This window comes from Rhopilema esculentum, chromosome 21, assembly GCF_057945365.1.
Source record: "Rhopilema esculentum isolate cy_ngs chromosome 21, ASM5794536v1, whole genome shotgun sequence".
Classification (NCBI taxonomy): Eukaryota; Metazoa; Cnidaria; class Scyphozoa; order Rhizostomeae; family Rhizostomatidae; genus Rhopilema; species Rhopilema esculentum.
This window is the reverse complement of record NC_142835.1, coordinates 2,763,389-2,773,550: the sequence shown is the minus strand read 5'-3', so window position 1 is coordinate 2,773,550 and position 10,162 is coordinate 2,763,389. Positions and strand designations below refer to the sequence as shown.

Here is a 10,162-nt window from a genome sequence, read left to right as displayed (position 1 = left end):
TTTTATTGATTACAATCTAAATTGCTATTGACTTAGACAAAGGCTGTATATATATGTATACTACAAGGACCAGCTCTAGAGCATGAGCTTCTTTCTAGAGTTATTAGAAGAGAAGGAAGTTCTTTTTATGATGGTAGTGGCTAGTGGTCAGCCGACTAGTATTTTGCCTTGTTATTCGATGTAGTATCAAACAATTAGAGACACACATGACCAACGGTGAGTAAATTTTTTGGCACCAAAAGAATGGAAGTGCAGAATAAAAAACAACGATGCTCTTTTTTAAAGCATTCAAGAATATTCCATTCCCTAGAAAATCAAAAACTTATATCAATGAAGAGTTTCAAATTTTTCCAAATGACGACAAAGTCCGCTTTATCTTGTTGATATGTCTCAAGTCTTTGCAAAGGACACCGTGCATAAATGAGAACGAGCTGAAGAGCCAACGCAACACCACCCCGGAATTTTGCGACGAAATAAATCCGTGTAACGGTTAACATTGTCTTCCTCAATAATTAAATTTGAATTTTGATATTCCAAACGTCTAATTTAAGCAGGAACTCCTAAATCAATTTTTCCGGTATGCGTCTTCGGTATCCTTAAAATTCCTTTCCTTCTCAAAAGGAAGGGCTGCTCATGTCAAAGGAGGTCCTGATAAGCCAAAATATAGATGATAAAAGCGACAACTGGAGACTGACATGACACAGTGATAGTCTTTGGACCTGTCTTTAAGAGAATATGGCTGGAGGAAACAGTAGAGTAATTATATCAGTGTGTATGACATTGATAAGGATGGACAGCTAAAGCCAAATTGACGACAGTAAGCTATGCTAGGGAAGCGAGCAAAAAAACACAAAATGCTACACAGACTGTTCAGTTCTTCAGCAGCTATGAAAAATATGGTAATAAGTCAATATACACCAGAAAGTTGATAGAAAATAATGTGTGCTATTACCAAGATTCATTCACACATTGGTCTTTTTCAGCTTAGAGTAAACATCAAAGGTTAATGAATTTCGAGCAGTTCCCCATTACATATCAAATCACTGCTTTAATAACTAAGCAAGATTAAGCATGCAAGTTATTATGAAGCATTCCGTTGGGAATAACAGCAACTGACAGAAGGCTAGCTATGGTGTATAGCAAGGCTCATTTTTTGAGCTTCTCCTTTTGTATATCAATATCAACAGCCTATCTAATGATTGTGAAAAACAGTAATGCCTTCCGTTATGCAGAAAAGACAGCTAAATGTAAAAGGGCTGAATACAAACTTGTCTGTCATACATATCTTGCCAGATACAGGCCCTGGAAAACTAGAATACGTCGGTGATTTCAAACAAGCTCTACATTTTATCTGGAACGCATAAAATACGCAAGTTGTAAAGTCAAAAAGGTGGAAGATAACGGGTTTTTACTGCAATCGCATTAAAAGATAGGCTCTGCCTTGGAAAAAATGAAGGCATTTAATCAAAAATCAGTTGTTCGCAAGAATAATGAGAAATATCTAAAAATTAACACTAAATTTTATCCCACAGAAAGTGTTTCTTCTCCCGGGATCAGATTATGGGAAACAGCCGTCTGAATCGTTTTGGGTCTGATTTCATAAGTGGGTTGGCCTGCATATCCAAGATGAATTGTTTGGGAGACCCCGGTTAATATAACTATTTCTTTGTTAAAGATACTATCTACTACATGGAGAGCGGGCTGACAGGTTATTGGAGATCTAGTCTAAGATAAGATGGCCGAGAATCTAAATAACCATGCACTTTCAGACTTGCACGAAAAAGAGAGGGCACTGCTTTGAATAATAAAATCAACTTCTCTTTGCATATTCTTTGCATGTTCAAGAGTGTATGATCATACAGGAATTTCCACAATCAAATTAAGACCTGCCAAGTCTCACCTTTTTTGTGTGGGACACGTGCATTCCGGTTCTTCCTCACGCTCACACGCATCAAAGCAGAGTTCTCACGCATTCTGCAACAAAATTCTTGGTTTATTTAAAAAAATTAGTTTTTATTTCTCTTTCCTAGCAAAGCGTAGCAAGATAACAGAGACTAGATAACTAGATGACTCGATAAGAGCTAATCCGCACAGGTAAAGAGATGTTAAATTTATCAGCGAGCTAGTTCGATACAATCGTTTCCTTCCTTGCCTAGCCTACACGAAAAGCAGGTTAGCTCTATTGCGACTGTAATCTCCCTTAAGTTAGAGTTTCACTATAGCGCCTTGTTATCGGAGCGTGGCAGAGCGGAGTTATTTTCTCCAAAGTGATATTTGGGGTAGCAGTTACACTACGACGATCCGCTTGCTCGTACGCCTGCATTCCTCTGCAGTTTGCATTTCTGGTCCCCATGCTGTGCGCACTTGCAATTATTTGCGCAAGTCCGTCAGATTTAGTTATTTCATGATTATGTATTGTAATGAAATCGCTTGGGAAGGAATGAAATCTAAATACGAAAATACTAGAACGGCTTTTTCTCATTTTCTCAAAATCATCATTGTTTACTAATGATTAAATTGTTTTTCCAATCAGAAAGCAATAAGAAACTGCTAGGTTTTAAAGGGTGTTTACTCAAAATAGGCATTTCCCTAGAACTATAGGGTGTGGCAAAGGAAGAGTTTCTAGGGCTACGCGCCCAGACTCCGCTTTTGACTGTGCGACAGAAAGGAGTCCCTGGCCCTTAGGACCAAACATTTTATCTTCCTTCTTGCAAAACACAGTGATTTTAAAAAACTGAAAATTGACTGTTTATCGATGCGATCAAGAGTTCTAGAAAAACAGATAGTTCGCCTGTTTCCAGGTATGTGGTGGAACGGTGGCATCAGAGAAGAGGGGCCTGACTCTAACTAACAAAAATAGCCAGTTGTTGAGACCAGTGATGATTTCTAGGGGGGGCGCAGGGGGATGGAAGATGGAACCCCCTTGTCGAAAACTCTCTTGACTTTCAGGGGGCCAGGGGGCACTATAGAGTTAGGCCTAGATATTTCATAGCAGTTTCTGTAAACCAATTAATGTGAAATTTCGATGAGACAGAGCTCTGTCCAGAACTCTAGAGAAAACTCCACAGCAAGCACCGCGGCTGTTGACGCTTGGAATTTGGAATGGCGGCTTTTATTCCCAAATTTAAGTACAGTATGAGGTCACTCACCAAATTGTAAATCGATATTCAAACGAATAGTGAACGGGTCCATTCCTTACTTTTACCAAATATATAAGTTCCTTTTGGCACTATTCAAAATGGACGCCAAAACAAAATAAGCGCCTTCGGCGCTTCATTTGTGTTTTCGTTTTTCCGGGGGAAGGAGGCTACATTATAATGGAGGAGAGACGATCACCTTCTGCATAAGAAGAAGCTAGTATCGCTTTGATTCTCAACGCAAAACTAGGTGTAAGGGGTTGACAAGATGCAAAAGACAAAGAACATACATTTTTGGTATCTTGGTAATGCTTCCAGATAGAAAAAGATTTTTTGTTTGTGGGCACAATGCAATTGTTAATAGCTCCGTCAATATGGCTGCTCCTTTATGTAGGCTCAATTTTGGTAAGCATAACACCATTGGTATCAACATTGAAGTTGAAGATGAACACAACAACCAACACTGCCTGTGTTGAAGATATTTCTCACGACGGATCTTACAGCAAGTGGTGTTTATTGTTTTCAAAGGTTAATGTTTATTCAAATCCAAATGAATTTTTTTATTGAAATAAGAATTTTGATTAATTTTTTGCGGGAAGGGTGCTTAAGGTTCTTTGAACTTTTTAGGAGTTGATGAATGAAGTATTTTAGAATTGCCTAGATAAACTTACTATTTTAATCAAAGACTAAAACAATGTATATCAAGGACTACACCACAAATTTGAAAGTGGGGGGGGGGCAAGGCTAGCAAAAGTAGGGGGCTAAGTACTTTTCCCTTTTGCTGCAGCTTTAAAACTATTTGCTTTGCAAAATAGTGGGGGGTCATGGCCCCTCCAGCCCCCTGGTGGTGTGGGCCCTGTACATGTACACATTTTTGCTGCTAAAATGTTATTAGGTACCAGTCTACAGCATATGTCAATTCCCAACAACATGCAAGGTCCTTTCAAGCATGTTTTCTACATGCAAATCCCCTTCTATTATTAAAACGGTATGCAAGAATACCGCTATGATGATCAAATCATCTAGTTGAAAAGGCTGACGATTCAGTTTATGGGCGATAACTGTACTTGTTTCTTTGAATTTCTTAATGTGAAATTAAGATGCTAAAAGATAAATCTAAAAGATCTAGGACCTTCAAGTACTTCATAGCAAAATATTATCTTGTATTATACTTTATTTCTATCTAGGAGATACAGATTTGGAAGAGCATAGTCCTTGGAGAAATGGACTTGGCCCAGCCACTCTACTATTCAATGTGCTTTGTTGATGTTTTGAACCCCAAGGAACATAAATTAACAAGAGAAATTTTTCAATCAAAAAAGGTATTCCTTTCAACCTCTGCTAAATTAAATGGTCATTTAATTTTCATTTAAAAAGAGGATATCATTCTCCATCAATTATAATAAGTAATTTGAGACAGAGTGTGCTCTCTGGAATTGGTTACATACTACATTCAATCTAGTATTCAAAAATGAGCAGCATTTTTCTTCTTAAGCAAAAGCTGTATATTGAAAGAGACTCAGACATTGCTTTTTGGACTTTGATTTAGGTTCAGTTACTTCTAATGCATGTTGTCATCATTGTTTTGATGAATGAGCAAAGTCATCCAATGACAGGTTTTGGGACACTGACAAGCCTTGCTTATTGGTTGTGAAGAAATAAACTCTCTATTACCACCTTTATTTGAAAACTTTCATTACAGTGATGGGAAATATACTGTATTGTCTCTTGTATCACTGCCCTCTCTACTATTCCTGCCTCTCTAATCATCCAGCCTTTTTTCTATTCTTTGGAAAACTAATCCCGCCTCTCCGATAATGCCCCATGTGTGTTTGATTAAAGAAAGAAAGCAATGGATTGCAATGTATTTGCAGTTTTGTATGATTTGCGGACATCCAGCATAGTTTCTTGTTGTTCGTATTTGATGACGGCATGGGGGGGGGATAATGTTCAACCAATTAGTGTAAACTTTTCAAACAACTTTCGTTGACATTCTATACCATTTGTATGCAATGTTTCCTGTTTTTGCACCAAAAACACAGGAGAACAGGTTGAAAATTCAAGCCTAATATAAAAGAATGTTGAAAAAATAACTCTGCCTCTCTAGTAATCCTGCCTCTTTAAAAATCACCCATTAAACTAGGAGTTTGAATCAATAAACCCACATTGGAAATACAAGAGAGAATACAGCAATTGGTGTTTTAGAAACTTAGCTCTTCCATGACTACCAAGTTTAATGTGGTTTAAAAATATAAGGCTTGGTAGATCACTATTTTGTATTCAAAATAGAAAACATTTGGGGCAGATAATAATCTAGCAATTATGTCATGCTGACTTACTTTTGTATCAAGTCACTTGCAACAATGTTTGTTACTCATTATAACATTTCAGGTATCATACCAGGAAAGTGAAGAATCTGCAGGTGTTGATTTAGTGAAACAAACAAAGATAATGAAAGGAGTTATTGATGTTAATGAATTCAAGACAGAGAGGGGAGAAATTACTGAACAGTGTTCAGGGCAAAAAGATATTTACATGTCAGTTGATTTTTTCTACAGATATTTAAACGGTTTGTATCAATTTTTCTATTGAAAATCACTTTCACACTACACACAGTAAAAAGTAAAGAGAGGACCAGAACATTTTTTTCCATCAACAAGGCTAAAGTAAAATATAAACCTGCTCAACTGTCATTCATCTTTCATTTAAGCTGAAAAACTTGCATGTTTTCTTAGTTGCCATAGCCAGTCATAACATTAGGTGAGACATTTCCAACACTCTGTTCTCCTTTTGTAATATTATTGTAAAAAATTGCTCAATAAATCATCACAATACCAAATCAGATTACAACATTAGGATACATTTGTGCACCAAGATAATTTTCATGGTTCTACAGGCTTAAGAATTTGGGCCTTTTGACTACAAGTAGCATATGCTTTTATGCAACTTGGCAACAAGAGTCATTTTAGGCCTTTAGAAACAGTTGTTTAGGGCTTTAAATATAAAAGTTTTTAGTCAGTATTAATTCTGGTAAGCTTCCATGGAAGTTATTTATGAAAGGTTAATTAATGTATTGATATAAAAGACACTGCTGCAATAATGCCCATAACTTGGAATCTCATTGTAAAAAAATCTCTTTTGGCTTATATGCAAGTGCACTACAATCGTAGCCCCTTTCAAACTTGGTTGCAAAACTAGCATCAGAATATCTCAATGCTTAAATCTGCATTCTCAATACAGCTTATATGAAGATAACATTTAGAGGGACCACCAAGGGGACCCTGCTGTATAATAACCATGCTATGTGAGTTAATAAAAAATCAATGGTGTTATGCTTACCACATTGAACTTTTAGGGGCACAGTGGGGCATGTGGAAAGGCTTGGTCTAACTGAAACATATACTCTTTCCAAGCCTTGCTATAACTAACGCTAATTGGGAACACAATAAACTTCAATAATTACCATCATTTCAAGGACTGAGTTAGTATAGTATGCAGAGCATCATAGATATTAAGGGAGTGGACAGGGTGATCAAAATTTTTCAATTTGTTGAAAACAAAAAGGTTCTTAAGTTGATATTTATCAAAACCTTTTGCAAGTTTAAGGGTAGCTAATACCCTCTAGCCCCCCCTCCTGCTTCTGCTTTTCCTAGTGACAGTATGAAATTTTTTAATGTGTGTATTTTTTTAGGAAGAAAATTCAGGGAGGTTGAAGTAACAGTAGGGCTGGGGCCAGTTGCTATGTTGACTTCAAATGACTCATACTAATTTATGTATGAATCAAACAACCTGACCTAGAAATCACTTTGATATCATCAGTGATTTATGTGCTAAAATCAACTTCATGTTTTCATTAAAATTAGTTTATGAATTCAGTAACCTAATGGTTAATAATCACATATGAATGGAGCAGTTCACACTAAAGTCCCAGTTCATTTAATATTGCACTTATTTGTTTTTACATTGCATCAGATTTTTTAGATAGCACTTATTCCTGCAGCTGTCATGCTCATATCTCGTACTTGTTCTGTTGTTGAATATGTATTGCTTGCATTAAATTCCTCATTGAGTCGAGACATATTTCTCTCATCTTCCAATTCTTCCTCAGTTTGCCCAACAACTTCATAGCTTGCTAGTGTAGTCCTCCTTGGACGCCTTGGAAGGTACAATTTGCTACTTGACCTCCTATCTGCTCCAAGAATTAGCTCTCTAGAGGTCATTTTCTTTTGTTTTTTCTTTGATTTGTCTAATTTCTTCACAATGAAGCGATAAACAGTATAGAAAAGTGTAAAGAACAGGATAGCAGTGAAAATTCCTCCAAAGAATTTCGCATAATATTGAAGTCTAGGAACTGGATGCCAATAAAGTTTGCTTGTCTGGAACATATCTGGAATATTTCCTTTGGTCCCTCCATGCACTATGACAATGGAATCTTTAGAGTTGTATTCTAATGACAATGAGCATGTACTGTTAAATCCCACATCAACACATGACTGAATTGCTGATGTGGTATTGTACACAGTTCTATCAAAATGTACTGCAAGTGAAACTTTTGTATAGAATCTCCAACCAACAGATGATGACAGAAGAAGATGATAATAATCTGAATTTTTTACTTGTATTGTATAATGGTTGAAACTATCTCTGTTCTTACAGTTTTCTTTTGGAAACAGCCGATGAACTTGATCATAGTCTTGATAAAGAGTTGTTTGTTTCCATTCTTTAAATGACTTCATTCCCATTATAACATAGAACATTAAATACTGATTGGCACAGATGTATATATCAACATGCGAGCCTTTCAGTAGATACAATGTCCAATATTGATATGACCACGAGGGCATAAAAAAAGTTTTTGCATTGACGTAAACAACACTTTTTGATGACATTGGCGGGTTTCCTCTGACAATATACGCGCTAAAATAAGTACCGTTGGACTTACTAGCAATCTTGACTTCTTGGCAATAACTAGTTGATACGCTTTTAAGGGCTACATCACCCTGGCTACCGGTCAAGATCTTTTGCCCGTACACTTCGTAGCAAACGACAAGTCCAGAAACACACAACCCAAAGCCAATAACCACGACAAATGTTATTCTTAGCGTGCATGACCGCAATGCTTGGAAACACGACGAGTCTTTTTGTAACTGTCCAGCTTCCATGCTATACAAAAATCTTCCCGATACTATGAATTGTATAGCATCACTAATTGCATTGAGGAAGTCCAGCTGTAATGAAGCTTGGCCTAAAATGCTCCGACAAAATATCAATCAAACTTTCCTTCAACTTAAGTGTATTTTAACAGTGCTTTCAAAATACTGTTTTGAGCTTTCAACATAAGTATGTCCACAACGTGACTGAGACTTGAACATCTGCAGCAGCTGCTTTAGCTCTCAGAATTCCGCAGACGAACCTAACATCACCCTTATCTCTCTTCTTATTGAAACACCAGAATCAGCCGCTCCTTCGCATTCACTTCACATCATTAATGAACAATAATCATCATCATCACATATGTGTGCGGATTTGAAACTTTTTAAATAATATTGTAAATGACTTTTAATTGTTTGCAGGGGAAAAAATGTCAAATATCCAAAATAAATTGAAATGGCTGCCTGTGAGAAATGAGTCAGCATATCCTTTGTGTGAAGAAGCAGTCCCAATGTGGGAACTAGGGTGCATATGCAGGAGATCCCTTTGCTTCCGATGGTTTCCTTGCGCAATCAAGACCTGTCCAGAATCAAACCGGAGTGTCAACCCTAACGATAAATTTGATTGCGGGATTACAGGATGCAAGAAATGTGACCTTTTCGAATTCTATGTGCCAAGAAAGAAAGTTTGCTTCTGGGACATTCAGTTTTAGACTATCGGTCATAGCCTTCTGGTTGAAGTCTTGCCCCTAAAGTTCAGTTTAAAGCGTGTGTTTACTTGAGTTGATATTATGACTCTCTTAGATTGTCGTAATAATAACAGGTAATATTCTAGAAATCATACAGGCTAGGTTAGCGTAAAAATGTTGAATGAATAATGTAATTCAATCGTTTATTACTTTTTTATAACGTTTCAGAGTGCACGTTTCCTAATCTCTGAGTTCACAAACTCATTATCAAGAAATAGAGACACCTGGCCTTCGCGATATGCCATGTATATACTTTCGGATAAACAAATTATGTTCAGGGGCGTAACTAGGCCAATAAGTTGGGGGGGGGGGTGAAAAAGGTTTCTGCCCTGCAAAATTGAGTGGTGCCCTGCAGACCTCGAAGCAAAGTTATGTCTATAGGATGCTAATGAAAGTTTTACCAATGTACATTTTTTCTTTACCATTGCCTGTGAAATGTTTATTTATCTACGCGAGCGTAATCTAAATTTAAAATTTGATTTTTCTTTGCAATAAAACTTACATCACGCGGTTTTTCGGCTACATGATAGGGGCGACGCCACAAAATTGAATCTGGTGGCCGAAGTATCAAGCTTGGTGAGGTAGGAGGACGCGAAAGGTTCGGTCCGACGCAAAAGGTTCGGTCCGACGCAAAAGAAAATTTTTGAAATTGTAACTTGTAGAGGGGCTAAAAAGGCATCTCCCAGGCTAAAAATTAGCAAAATACTATACTGCTTAGGAAGGACAATTCGACGCTTCTCAGAAAACACTGATTATTGTTTATTGGGAAAAATGGAGGAGGAGAGGTGTCATGCTAAAGCTCAAGTAACACGTCAGGGAAAGAAAGAAATTGTGACCTTTCGTTTCTGATTGCACATCGATGTAAATAAGTAAGTAAATAAACCAAACAAAATCGGTATCTAAACAGTTTGTTCTCCTATTCTCATACACTGATTTAAAAAGTAAAAGAAAAAACGGTAAAAAATTCTTATCTTCAAAAAAGTGAGGAACTTACAACTTAAATTGCTTTGTGTGGTCTCAACCTTGCACTAAACCTATGCATCAACCATCGTTGCATTTTGCAATGTCAGGAAGGGAAGATCATCGCAAATGTGATATATCTATTTCAAAATTCCTAAACGGGCTT

The 10,162-nt window shown here is 37.0% G+C and overlaps 2 protein-coding genes across 2 annotated transcripts; one reads left to right on the top strand and one right to left on the bottom strand.

The window, feature by feature from the left end:
• The first annotated feature begins 3,324 nt into the window (after positions 1–3,324).
• Positions 3,325–9,210, top strand: LOC135684136 (out at first protein homolog). The gene is made up of 4 exons (XM_065199544.2): positions 3,325–3,665; positions 4,325–4,459; positions 5,529–5,706; positions 8,711–9,210. The coding sequence occupies exons 1-4, from the start codon at positions 3,486–3,488 to the stop codon at positions 8,998–9,000; spliced, it is 783 nt and encodes a 260-aa protein (XP_065055616.2). The 5' UTR covers positions 3,325–3,485; the 3' UTR covers positions 9,001–9,210.
• Positions 5,920–8,590, bottom strand: LOC148957566 (uncharacterized). Its single transcript, XM_089114740.1, has one exon. It carries the CDS (start codon positions 8,297–8,299, stop codon positions 7,115–7,117), a length of 1,185 nt encoding a protein of 394 aa, XP_088970866.1. The 5' UTR covers positions 8,300–8,590; the 3' UTR covers positions 5,920–7,114.
• Positions 9,211–10,162: the final 952 nt, after the last annotated feature.

What these genes read in the sequence shown, in the direction of transcription:
- LOC135684136 (XM_065199544.2), top strand. Translation starts at nt 3,486, where the DNA reads ATGCAATTGTTAATAGCTCCGTCAATATGGCTGCTCCTTTATGTAGGC. An exon ending in GGTGTTTATTGTTTTCAAAG is followed by an intron (nt 3,666 to 4,324) that starts GTTAATGTTTAT and finishes ATTTCTATCTAG; the next exon opens with GAGATACAGATTTGGAAGAG. An exon ending in AAATTTTTCAATCAAAAAAG is followed by an intron (nt 4,460 to 5,528) that starts GTATTCCTTTCA and finishes ATAACATTTCAG; the next exon opens with GTATCATACCAGGAAAGTGA.
- LOC148957566 (XM_089114740.1), bottom strand. Translation starts at nt 8,299, where the DNA reads ATGGAAGCTGGACAGTTACAAAAAGACTCGTCGTGTTTCCAAGCATTG.